This window comes from Tachypleus tridentatus, chromosome 6 (genome assembly GCF_004210375.1).
Source record: "Tachypleus tridentatus isolate NWPU-2018 chromosome 6, ASM421037v1, whole genome shotgun sequence".
Taxonomy (NCBI): domain Eukaryota; kingdom Metazoa; phylum Arthropoda; class Merostomata; order Xiphosura; family Limulidae; genus Tachypleus; species Tachypleus tridentatus.
The window spans coordinates 30,518,102-30,531,660 of NC_134830.1; the positions used below are offsets into that span (position 1 = coordinate 30,518,102).

A 13,559-nucleotide genomic window follows, 5' to 3' on the forward strand; every position below is an offset into this window, starting at 1 on the left:
TAAAAATCAAGAGATCCAAAGCCATTGCATGTCATTCAAATATATATCAATATTTTCCTTAAATTAACTGTATCTACCACATCTTTAGGCAACTTGTTCTAAATGTTAACCCACTTATTGAAAAATATGATGCTATCTTAACTGAAGAGTAACTCCTACTTTGCCAAAATTTATACTTGCATTTTTAGTCTTACCAACCTCACTATTAAATATGAAAAAAATATGGTGCATCAACATTAGCAATTCTATTATCATTCTTAAATACCCACTCATATCCACTATAACTCTTTTTAAAGTTAAACAAGCTCGGAGGTTTAACCCTATCCTCTTATGATAGCCTTTCAATCCCAGGTATAAACTTAGTAGCATCTCTCTAAGCCTTTTAGGACAATTTATCCTTTTTGGAGTGAGGTCTGAATACTATACTTCAAATACGTCCTATCCTGTAATTTATACAATGTAACCTCTTTAGACTTGTATTCAGCATTACTGTAAATTCAAGCTAAGATCCTGCTTTCCTTGCCACTAAAATAGCGCATTATGTATATGGATTGATAGACTGTTCAACCAGAACAAACACACACACACACACACACATTTATTTCCAGAACACTATTAAGGTTATTCATATCAAAATTGTAGTCATAATTTGAAATTGTGATATTCTACATGAATTACCTTGCATTTATCATAACTCAAAGATATCTTCTATTTATTTGTCCAATTAACCAACTAATCCAAATCTTAAGTAGCATTTAACATCTAGCAACAACCAAACATCAATGTCATGAGAAAAATTAAAAAATCTGTTGACCATTCTTTTAACTGTCATGATACCAAGTTCTGAAGAACTCTACTCCTGAAATTAATCCAGTTTGTTTGAAATCTGTTTATGACAGTTCTTTGTTTTCTTTCATTTAAACTGTTTTCTTGTTCAATGAGCCAACCAATTCCCCCACACCTAGAAAGGTAACTTTTATAGCAAGCCTTTTATGTAACACTTTGTCAGATGCTTTCTGAAAAGGTAAAAATCCAGATACACCATATCTACATCTGTACTTTCATTTAAAGCAGTAACCTCTTCAAAGTGTGTCAAAAGATTAATAAAGCAATATTTCCCCTAGTGAAACCATGCTAACTGTCCAAAGAAATTTTAACCTTTGTTAATTGATCTTGCAATTGATCCAGTAATGATGTAAAACTAACAGTTCTGTAATTATTGGAATAATTTTACCATCTTCTTTAACAAAATGTTGTATCATTAAACAGTTTCTAATCTCATGGCATCTCCCCCCATTAAGGAAAAAAATGATAGCAAATGGCTTGCATATCTAATCCTTAACTTCTTTCAGAACCATTATATTTGTGCTTTTCTTTAAATTTATTCTGTGTTTTTTATCTTGGTGTTTACTTCCAGCCACATTTTTTTTTCTTTTGTCTATAAAGAACCATACCTATCTTGGATATTTAATAATTTATTTTTATCATTTTTCACGTGATCAACATCTCCAACTAATTCAGTTACCCAATTCACAGTATGTAATTCATGTCTCATCTTTTTCAAAATTTGTTTTTCACGAAACTTTGAAACAAAACCTCATTACTTGTTCTCTTCATATGCAGCAAAATATCTAATTGACCAGTGACCATTTGCACCAAGATATTTTCCAGTTTCTACCCTATTATTTTGTTTTTATTAGAAGTTAACAATAAATCTAAAATAGCATTGATTGAACTGAGTTTCTTGAGCAATTGTTTAAGAAAATCATTTTGAGTACTTACTATAAACCTGTTTCCCTTATGATTTGATTCTAATATTTTCCAACCTATGTGCCTAAAATTAAAACTTCCAATAATTATAACTTCATTAAATGCTGAATTTTGTATATCAGTGTAAAGTTTCTCATCAGTTTCATCTGGTGGTCTGTAACAAATTCAAACTTAAGCCTTCTTCATTATAACCAAACTCAAATAGGCTCAGTCTTATTATTATTATTAACTTTGATATCTACAGGGTGGTCTGTAAGTCCCTACCCATCCATATGTTATTATATACAATGTTATAATACTAATGATGAGTTGAAGGCAGCTGTTACTGCAGCATTTGGAACAATTACCCCTGCTATGTTGAGGAAAATGTCTCGCTTAACATGGCATTGCATAATATTATGCAGCGAGAATGAGGGACAGCACACAGATACACTGGATACATAAGATATATGGATGGGTAGGGACTTATGGGCTACCCTGTACAGTTAGAACTGGCTGTATCTCACGTTATACATATAAAGCCACTCATCCCCATCTTTATAGTACTCTAACCCTATTAAATACCCTATAACCCTGTGTCTTAAAGAACTTTTTATCATCATCATTATCCATGTTTAACCAAATGTAATTTCTTCCAGTTATATCAAATCTTTTATTCTTACCAGAGATCTGAATTCATTCATTTTATTTCTTATGGTATTTAAATAATAAAAGTTTAGCCTACCATTAAAACTATTTTTGTACATTATTCCCACACTATACCTCTCTCTATGACCTATTTTACTTTATTATATAGGCCCTCTCTACTGTCTAATTCTGGTTTAGAGGTGCCTTCCAGTTGAGATAATAGTCTTTTCAAACAAGCCAGTCTCTACCCTATTTAAATGAAATAATCAATTCCTATTGAATTGATTCTATGAATACTACCAGCTAACCAACTTTTTATATTAATTAAAGTTAATTACTTGATGAATTCATCCCCACAATTTAATCTCTTTTGTGTCCCTGATACAATTAAGTTATTATTACTCCATTTCTTTGAATGCATTGTATTTAACAGTTAGCTTCTCTGATCTGTCCTTCCTTATATCATTAGCCTCTATATGTACTATAAAGATTATCACCACTGGTATTAGCACCCTTTACAGTGTCATTTGTCTGTCAGTTATATCCTTCACTCCTGCTCATGAAGAGCATAACCTAATTTTTTCTGCCTATTACTTACTCCAAAGCTGTCTTATCCACATCTTGTACTAAAGAATATCCCATAACAATAAGCTCGTAATGTTTTTCATTCCAATTCCTATCTTCCTATTTTGTTTTGTTTTTTCTCTTGAAGTTCAGAATCAAAAACAAGCTAAAGTCTGAAATCTCTTCCTTCTTAGTCTGCTGTTTATAATAAGTCTACAACAACTAACCCTATTATTACCATTTCTAATTTCCTGAAAGTCATCATTAGTCTGTATATCCTTCACATGAAAAAACTTAATTTCCTCTTTAAATAAGGCTGAAATTTCCTGCAGTTTGCTTTCTGTAGATAATATTTTTTTTATAAAATTGTATTAATATTTGGAAACTTTTAGTTTTTCTTTCTTTGAATAGCATTAGCATATGAGCTTTTGTATAAACGTGTTTTTCGAATGGGAGAGGAAGTGGATACAGCTGTTCAGAAGATGCTTCATGACAAAAATTATTCCAAACAAAGAAAAAATAATATAGCACATGGAATAACCAGAGAAAAGTAAGAATATACTTTAAATATGAATACATCATTTGTATAGAACGCTTTTGAGATGTTTGCATATGCAAAAATGTTATTAAGCTATTTATCTGACCGCTCTTTTGTTTACATGGACACAAGTCAACGTTTTAAGAGCTATATCTACCGGATGTTACAAAAAGCTAATTTATCTGTTAATTAAACCTAAAAAGTTTATAAAAATCCATAATTTTCCAAGGAAATTGTTTTGTAGGATCTAAATTTGTAAGTTTTTTAGAATTTACGTGAAATGTTGATGCATATTCAGCCATTTATGTAATCAAATTAACAATTTCAGTAATTTATCCATCGAATTAAAGAAATAAAATTATGGAAATTGTATCATGTACGTTTTATAAAATTAAATTTGGCTGAGCATGGCCTGGCAAATAGTGAACACATTGCTTGAATCCAAGAATTCATGGTTCTTGTGTCATTGCTGCAAATATACACACCCATACTTCAGGATCTTTTGTATAATAAAGAGTGATGGTTAAGGTTAGGTGGCAAGTGCTGTTGATAAGCCAGTTAGCTGACTTCCATTTGTCTATAAGTTCAAGATGGTTATGTACAGGTATCTCTTGTGTAGCAGCGTTTTGTGAAAATCCTAAAATGCTAAACATCCTCATGTAACATTTTAATGTTCAGCAAGCATAAAAATATTAAGTGATTAAGAGTTTACTGAGGAAACAAGTCTACTCAAATTATATGCTGTGAAATTTAAGATGCTCATAAACTTTGGCATGATAACCTAGTAACATTTTTGTTGTTTTAATATTTGGTAAGTGGTACAAAAACTGTACTGACAATTTAAATTCTTGGTTTGCATATCCTTTTATATATGAAGTAGAATAAACGAAAAGTGGAAAAATGGATTCGGAATTTTCACATACTTTATGTATGGAAAAGAAGAGTGACATACAGCATTCAAAGATATTTTTTTTTATATCCATCCATCTTCAGATTGAATATTTTTCGTTGAGGAAGAGAATAGTTTACGTGTAAAATTATAATTTCTTTAGCTTAATAAATTGAAATATCATTAAATGAAGCATGTTTGTTTTTTTTCTACTTTTAAATACTCTTATAAATATTTCAGAGATGTGAAAATATAATTTACCTAAATGTTTAAACTAGTAATTACATGCATATTTTTTATTTAGCCCTTTGCTCTATATTGTTAGTGTCTCTCGTATATTATATCACATTGTGAACTATTATCTTCGCTTGTCATCAGTTCTTTTTGATAATAACTAACCAAAAATCTTGGGTAAAATCACCCTTTTTATGTATACAATCACCTAGGAATATGAACAGTAATAAGTGGAATTAATTGAAGCACTCATGGTAATTTCAGATACATATTTTTGTGTATCTCATTTTGTTACAAACTTACTTGTAAATAGTCATAGATTTGGAAACAGTTTGATGCATAAGCTGTTGTTGAGAGAGAAGTCTAAGAATTGTTGGGATCCACCAGTAAGTTTAGGATAAGTATTTACACAGATAGAATTTCACAATTAAATCTTGTATTTTCACCAGCCACATAATTCAGTTTTGTTTCCATAATGTTCTTTGTTTTGAAGTACTTAGATAACATTTATAACAGTTTTTCTTCAGCATTGTTTACAGTGAGTGTAAGTTCTAATATCATCTTGGAAGCTCATGTTTTCTGCAAGTAGGTATTTAAATGAAAAAAAAGGTAAAAATTCAAATTTAAAAAAGCTAATTTAAGTTTAAATATTTTTTATCTTTGTGAAGAAGTCTTTCATGAAAACCTCATTTCATGTTTTGTTTTTTTCTTTTTAACACATTCATATGAAAAAGAAAATAAACTTGTTAAAATTGTCATTAGTTCTTAATTGTAGCATTATGCAACAGCATACTGTTTGTATTTGTAACAGTTTCATCATTCTGTGATTGTGAATGCTTATAGATGCTGTAACTACATGTAAATGTTAAAAATAATATTAAATAAACGTTAATAAATGTTTAATACTATTATAAGAGATTTGGTTTGATAAACAATGAAGCTGATATGTTTGTGTGTGTGTATACAAGTGACATACTAAAAAATAACTACAAAATATAAAACATTTTTATAAAGTGCAATGCTGACAAACTTCAACAGTGGAAATGGACATAACATGGATAATGAAGAGGTAAGATTTTGGTAATTAAAAGTGAAATAGATCATTGTTATTATATTCAGCTGACTCGAGTTTGCCTTTGGTCTATGCTCTATAACGATAAAGCATTTCTTAGATTATAGTATGTATTAATGATCAATTTGTATTTGTTAACTCTATATGTTACTTTTGTGGGGGGAATCAAACGATTATTATTCTAATGTGTAAGGTTAGATTTTGAAAAGTAATGGGTTTGATTAAAATGTGTAGAATTAGGTGAGCTGTTTATAAACATTCAGGGTGATTCAGAAGTCTCATGACAGGTAAATAATGCAGAAACATTAAGAAACGTTGTATACATTATTTGCAGGAGGCATAATAATAATATCCTATTTTCTATATATTCTTAGTTTTGTCAATTATACTTGTTAAATGATTGTATTAAGTTCATTATTTTTGATTGCATATTGTTGTAAAGATTATTTTGCATTGTTGATTTAGCAATTGGTTTGAAGATTTGCCTAAGTTTCTCAAGCTATCTGAGCCTAGTGAGAAATTTGGATTATGGTTTAAATTATCAGTAACAGTGAGTGTGGCTAGCTGTTGAATTGGTGTATTCTCATATTTTTAAGTTCTTATTTTTGGACATTATTTAGCCTTAGTTAGGTAAGTATAGTAATTGAACTACATTATTTACTGGGTTAGCTTTGTAGTTCTTATCTATGTAGGTATAACTTGCTTTGTGTAGAAGCTACTAATACTAGAACTGAATGAAGAATGTTTGTTAAAGACCCTGAATATAGGTTTGTATGTGTATGGCAGAGAATTTACTATGTTAGCTCAAACAATTGATATAAACTTTCAAGACCACCAAATGTCGTGGTTTGTGTTAGATGTTTCATTGATTGCAAATTCCTTACTATTTTTATTCAGTCTTACTGTGCAAAAGTTAAAAAGGAACTACTATGGCAACAGACTGTTGAAAGATCTGATAATACAATATAGAACTGAGCTATTATTGTTGTAATAAAATTTTGTTACCAACAATAATTTTTATAGAAACAGTTATACTTTGTAAGATTTTGTGACAGAAAATATTTTCAGTTTACTATGATACTTTTTATCTTTTCTCTTTGTTTCCTTTACCAGAATGCTACTGAAGAGATAAGGAAAGCTCTGGCTCAGGGTTTGCCTCCATTTCCTTACAAAGTGGCTAAAGCATTAGATCCTGAGATATATAGAAATGTTGAGTTTGATTTGTGGAATGAAGCTAGAAAAGGTAAACGTTTTTATCTCATGTGTCCTGTTTGTAAAATATTAATGTTCTTTTACTAACTTATGAAATGAAAATGAAAGGTTAATGTTATTAAGGTTAAACTGATCAAAACTTAGTCATGATCAATGTTCCCTCTAATTTTTTTCTTTCCATGTGCTGAATGGAGTTTTTCATGTGCACCAGTATTAAGGTAATGTGTGGATGTGTGTTTCCAGTTTTTCCTTTGTGTGTGTGTATTTTTAGGCCATTGACCCTGTTGGATGATTAGATCACTTTGCAGTGCTACCAGTTGATTATTTGGGCTTTAAGCCTATTGACTGCCAAAATCATTAAAGCTGTCAACATGTCAAGACTCCTCACCAGTGCTTAGGTTGTATGTGGCTGGAACAATGAAGTATGTGACACTTGATTGGTTGTAATGCAGCCACACAGCTTAGAGGGAACACTATTATGACTTAAAGCTTTACAAGCTGTAGTATCTTAGTTTAAAAAACACATGCCACTTTCAACAAAAAGAAAACAACCTGAAATTTAGTGAAATCTGTCAAAGTTTGCATCATCTGTTTTTAGTTTAAAAAGATGAAAACTGAATTTTTTTCTTATATTATGTAATAAGTAACAGTTATTAACTTTTCATTGTTAAACTTTCATATTATGCAGTGTCAATTAAAAAATATGCCATAAAAGTACTGATAGTAAGGTGGAGTGATAGGCTATCAGTTGTTGTCATGGTTAGTAAATAGTCTATTGAATAATCTAAATGCAATTATTAATTAATTAGTTTTTGTATTACTAGATGATAATGATTAACTATAGTTTTACATCCTGTATTTCTTCTACTTTTTTTAAGGAACATTCTTTACTTGGAACACTTTTAAGGTAATGTAATCAAATTAGTCATTCTTAAGTTTTAGAATGTGGCTAAGATGTATTTGAAATAAAGTTGTTTTGTGTACAAACACTAAGGACAAGATTCCTGAATAGACAACATTCCCAGCATGATTTACAATTCCAATATTAGAAAACAAAGTTCCATTTCTAGACATGATGGTTAATGTATTATGTATCTCATATAAGTTGGAAGTTTACATAAAACCCCACAGATATGGGTAAATAGCGCTGGGTGGTAAGTGAAATTTGTTAATCAATTAACATGGTTAACATAGTTTAAATAATTGAAAATAATATCAAACATAAATACTAATTGTGGTTATTTTTCTGAACCATTATATTAATTAATTTGAATTCCAAATTATAAGAAATTATAGTGACAATAATCCAATAGATGGGATATTAGAAAACAGTAATATTTGGAAAAGATTTTGATTATTTGATCATTTTCATAACATGGATTGATTTGATTGTAATTTCAAGTAATTGGTTATTTTATGTGACTTATGTAATCACTCAAATTTAAGTATCTTAACGATGAAGTAAACCATTTAGTCAGAATAGAGACAGGTGTAATAGAATGTCTAGCTACCAGAATGAATAAGATGAATAATTCATAAAATACTAAGAAAGAAGCAAAATAATATTACTATAATCTCTCTATTTGTAGTAGGCCATTATGCCATAAAAGAAGAGACCATACACTTTTGAATTTTATAATGTATGAGTATTGAGGTGGAAAAATTCAAATTTGAACTATAATGCATAGTTAATTATATCTCTACTGAAAATAAAACACCTGTGTCTTCTACTGGGGATGGTGTATAAAAGTTGAATTTTGAAAACAAATTTTGTAAGTTGTAATTTCATCAATATGGATTGCTTTGTGTGTGTGTGTGTGTGTTGTATATATACATATATATATATATATAATATACACGTATGTACTTGCACACGCATACGCACACAATGTATAAATACATTAAAAATACATATTTTTAAATTTCAGAACAACTCCGTAACGAACAAATGATTGTTCCAGATCTTGCTCCGGGTGTGAAATGTGTGGTAGGTTTTGGTTTTTTTAAATACAACAAGAACTTAAATATGAACTACCTTTTACTTGTTAGCTTTATGTAGTTAGACACTACTGATCCTATAACTTTTAAGATTTAAGTCTGCCATTTATAAATTAAGCATCTAAATTAATTTTGTTCCTTTAACCTATATTTATGCATTATAAAGTTTTCATGATTTGATGTTGCATATCTTCATTATATAAAAAAGGCTTTCTCTTATTCTGTACATTCTTAAGTAACATTTTAAGTTATCAAAGTTAGAGGTAACGGATGTAATTATGATCTTAGTTAAACCTCAATGTTTGTGTAAAATGTGATACTTAAGGTTCTTGTATTACCATATAACTGATTTTTCCTGAAGGAGCTCTAAAAGCAATATTATTTTCCCACACATGAACACTACCAGAAAATCTCTGTAGCTGTGATTTAAAATAAAAACACAAATAATGCTGAATTATTATAATAAAATATGACATACATACATACTTATGTCACATGTGATAAAAGGAAAGTTCTATTAAAAAGTGGATGAACTATAATCATATCTACATGCATAATAGCAAGTTATATAGCAGTGTCAGCTAGATCCTGATAAGTTACTTAACATTTTTCGTGACAGTTAAATAGAGTCAGTGATACTTCCTTCATTAGTTGGTTTGTTGCTGCCATTCTTTCTAGCTGATTATAATTTCTATCCTTGTTAGTTCTGACCTGTTGGAAGTAAAAGCTGTGTATTTTGTTTTGGAAATTATTCAGCTTTGAGAGAGGTTTGATGTTTGACAGAAATTTTAAGAATATGGTAGTTACTGATGATTAACAAGTGTGAATATTAGTCATAATTCTCATAAATTGGGTCTATGGGAGCTTTTGTACTTTTTGTGTAATATAAACATTCAAGAACTTTAAGATTTTTCATAATTTTTACAAACTTTTACTCAGCACACCAAAATAATGTTTACATATTTATTTTTCATTAGTTGAGCTGTATGAATATATACAGTAGTACAGTAGATCCACACCAGGATGATATTTCTAAGCCTTAAACACATTCATATTACAATTATAAAATATATCATTTTCCTTTGTTACAATATTTGTTTTTGTTTAATAACCGTGTAATGACATGTGATGTAATCCTGTTGAGTGAGGATTTTTCAAAGCTCTGATCCTGTGTTATTACACTTTTGTTTCTTTTGAGGAAACATCGCACATGTAAACAATCTGTAAGATTTGAAACAAATAATCAGTCATAACACATACTGAAAATACTGCAGAAGGTGAGCCCCAACCTGAGTGAAAGATTGACACTGTGTTATATATGATATGAGTAGTTCACATTTCAAAGAGTTCACCTTCAAAAATTCATGTAGTAGCTCATGAATTTTGCATCACCGTATATAAAGAATGTCTAACAATGTCTAATCAGTCCAGCACCATAATCAGATTGTTTAAAAAACAGAGCAAAAGTGTTGAATGTCACAAACATTTTGTAAAATAGCTTAGTATTAAGACCAGTGAAACTGTTTGAAGTATTTTTGACAATATGATTGAAACCAAGTAACCCTTTTTGTGACCTACTCAGTATTTTTTTTTCATAAATTTGACATTATTATATTTAGTGTGTATTTTTTCGTTATTGCTCACTCATTAATGCAGGTGAACTTAGATGAAGACCAGAACTATGCTGGACACATTCAGGAAATGTCTCCAGACCAAGGACCAGTAACAGTATTCATTGAAAAGTTAGGAGAAAAGTTAGTATTTAGAATGAATAAATATATAGGCATTTGACCTATAGGTTTGTTGTGTGCTAATTAAAACATTGGTGGTGATTTATAATTGTGTATTGCGTACGTGTATTTTCAGAAATAATATGGTTTACTACTGCTATAAACAAAACCATGACCTAATTTAAATGCAGATTTAAATTTAATATTTTTATCTGAACAAGTTCAAACTACTGTATCTTGTAAAATTAAGTATTGATATGTTTTGTTATAATTACAATGTTTATTTAAAATGTTACTCTATGACATGTTTTCTGAATGTTACATGTAGGCGTGTTGTTCCCTATGAGAATCTTCAGCCTCTTCCTGTTCCTGTTTTTAAAGGTAAGTTTAGTAGAATATAACTCACTTTTGATGTCACTGATAGCTTAATTTAAGTGTGTTCAAGACAGTTCAAGTTGTGTCTGAGAACGTTATTGAAAGATCTTTAATAATTCTCATGAAGTATGTAACAAAGTGCTGATTTGATGAGGTGAGATTTTAAAAGTAAATTATATAAATTGAGTTGCATTTTCCTGTAACTAGGGAGATTTGAAAAATGTGTTTTTTATCACCATGGAAGTTAATGGAGTAAACTCAGTTACATAATCTCATTGAATAAGAAAAGCAGAAACTGCTTAATTTTAGTTGTTGAAAGAATGGCAGATATGCAAAGAAAAATTGTCCAAATTATAATCTTTTATAGACGGGCTCTTGTGAATTGTGCTCTTTACAGACCTGTGAATTCCTATCATATCTGTGAAAGGACTCTTATTTCATATACAAAACATTGATTGTTTGGCTTTGATATTTTGTATTTGAAGGCACAAAATTAATAAAATGTAACAGCATCCTGTGTATTTCCCATAATTAAACCATTCAAGTGACCAGTCTAGATTACTTATGTATGAGATTTAGGTATGTAAAGTTTTGAACAAATCTGATGGCTGTGTTGGGTGTTTCAGTACGTGCAAGGTTAAACTTATTCCACAGTATGTGACACCTACCAAACACCTCTAGTACAAAAGACTGTTTGAGCAAAGTGGTATGATAAATATGACGTATAGATTATCTTGTTGAATAAGATGCGCTAAATCTTGCAAGACATTCAGATTTTATATATAGAAAATTACGAAAAATACACAGAAAAAATATTAACACATAAACACGGCTATCTCAGATGGGGTTCTCAGGAATGACAGATCCATCCTCAAATACTCTGCAAGGCTTAGCATTGTACACCCAATCATTCCTTATATATGTAATGATATTGTTCAATTTTCCCTACTCCTAATTTCCCTTTTGTGTAGTTAAGTAAATTTTAAAAAAGCTTCCCATGGATGTAACATTTATGATCCTTTAGATTAATTTTTCTATTGTGTGCAACAAGGACTTTCACACAGTTTTCTGTTTTTCTTTCCATTTTGCTTCCACACAAAGATGAATTTATTTCAGAAACAAATATGCAAAATCTATGAAATGTATGACTTCTTAATTTTCTGAAAATTAATATATTCATTATATATATTTTTACTCATTAAATTTTAATCAGTATATTCCTAGTTGGTCTCTAATGTTTTCTTTTGTATTTGAAACTTTTTAAATGTTTTCTTTGTTCCTGAATGAAAGTCTTCTGGTGGGACAGCAAAAGTTTTTGGATTTACAATGCTAAAATAAGGTGTTTGACTTCCATAGGCATAAACACAGCAAATAGCCTAATATGGCTTTGCTATAATAAGATACATGCACACATCTTTAAAGAAAAATGTAAACCAGAACTTTTTGAACACATCTTTATCTAATATGCATTTTTTAATTTGCAGCATTTGGATGGCAAGGTACTTCAAAATCATTCAGACTTTTTGGTGCTGCTTTTCAAGGAACTTTTGAAGTTGTTGGTAGGTAGATAATTTTGTTAACAAATATAACACGAATCAAATACACAGAATACTAAGAATAGCCATTAAACGTAATATTTTTATATAGAGCTCATCTTCCCATAAATGTGTAGACCACTAACTAGATGTAGGAATATGTAATAAAAATATATTGTTAACAGCTACAGACAAGGTGCCCTGTTAGTACCAGAGTTATCAGACTGAATAAGTTAAAACCATACATGTCCTAGTAAAAATGTTTATATTGTTTATTGAAAAAGCTTTGAATTTTGTGTTTTCTTATAACCTATCATCATATATGATGGTGAAGAAGTAGAAACGTTATAAATCCAAGTATAGTATAATTTTCTTAGTTTTGAGAAGATTAGTTTGATTTAAAGTCAATAACTATAATATGTCATTTTTGGAGTAAGTTTGTAGAATTCTTTAGTTATATCTTGCTTAATCTTTTAATTTCTAAATAATATTGACATTTAAATACACAATTCATGTATTTTATGGTGTGTTTATATATTTAACCAGTAAAAAAAATGCTTTACAGATTTAATCTTTCCTACAAACAATTATTCTTTCACTTAAATAATTTTTCATTGATATTTTTCTTTTCATTTTCCTTTTTTAAGGTTGTTTTAAAATAGCTAGTGTTGGTAAACCTCTTTAATCTATTCTAGTAAACATTTATATTATTATAGATTCTCTGTAAGATTCTTTATACTTGAAATTCTTCTATTATATAATAATAATAATAATTTCTATTCTTGAAATAGAATCTCAAAAATATAATACCCATGTTATATGTAACATAACTAACAATGTATTTATCGTTTTTGAAGATATGTACCTGTCTGAATGTATTTTGTCTTTCATTATAACAAACCTTCCTCCTTTAGTCAGTATGTGACCCATGAGTCATATTGCATTCTATGCTTTAGATTGGAAAGTCTGACATTTGACCATAATGGCTTTCTAAACATTTTCCACACTTTCAGCT

The 13,559-nt window shown here is 29.4% G+C and overlaps 1 protein-coding gene across 3 annotated transcripts in view; it reads left to right on the top strand.

The window, feature by feature from the left end:
• The window catches only part of LOC143252176 (uncharacterized), a 58,363-nt gene that overhangs the window by 21,926 nt on the left and 22,878 nt on the right, over positions 1 to 13,559 (top strand). For all 3 annotated transcript variants that reach the window (XM_076503915.1, XM_076503917.1, XM_076503916.1), the window contains exons 8-14: positions 3,373 to 3,511; positions 5,637 to 5,691; positions 6,808 to 6,937; positions 8,835 to 8,893; positions 10,561 to 10,658; positions 10,963 to 11,015; positions 12,494 to 12,568. In XM_076503915.1, the coding sequence (XP_076360030.1) occupies positions 3,373 to 3,511; positions 5,637 to 5,691; positions 6,808 to 6,937; positions 8,835 to 8,893; positions 10,561 to 10,658; positions 10,963 to 11,015; positions 12,494 to 12,568 (609 nt within the window). The remainder of the gene's footprint in view (positions 1 to 3,372; positions 3,512 to 5,636; positions 5,692 to 6,807; positions 6,938 to 8,834; positions 8,894 to 10,560; positions 10,659 to 10,962; positions 11,016 to 12,493; positions 12,569 to 13,559) is intronic.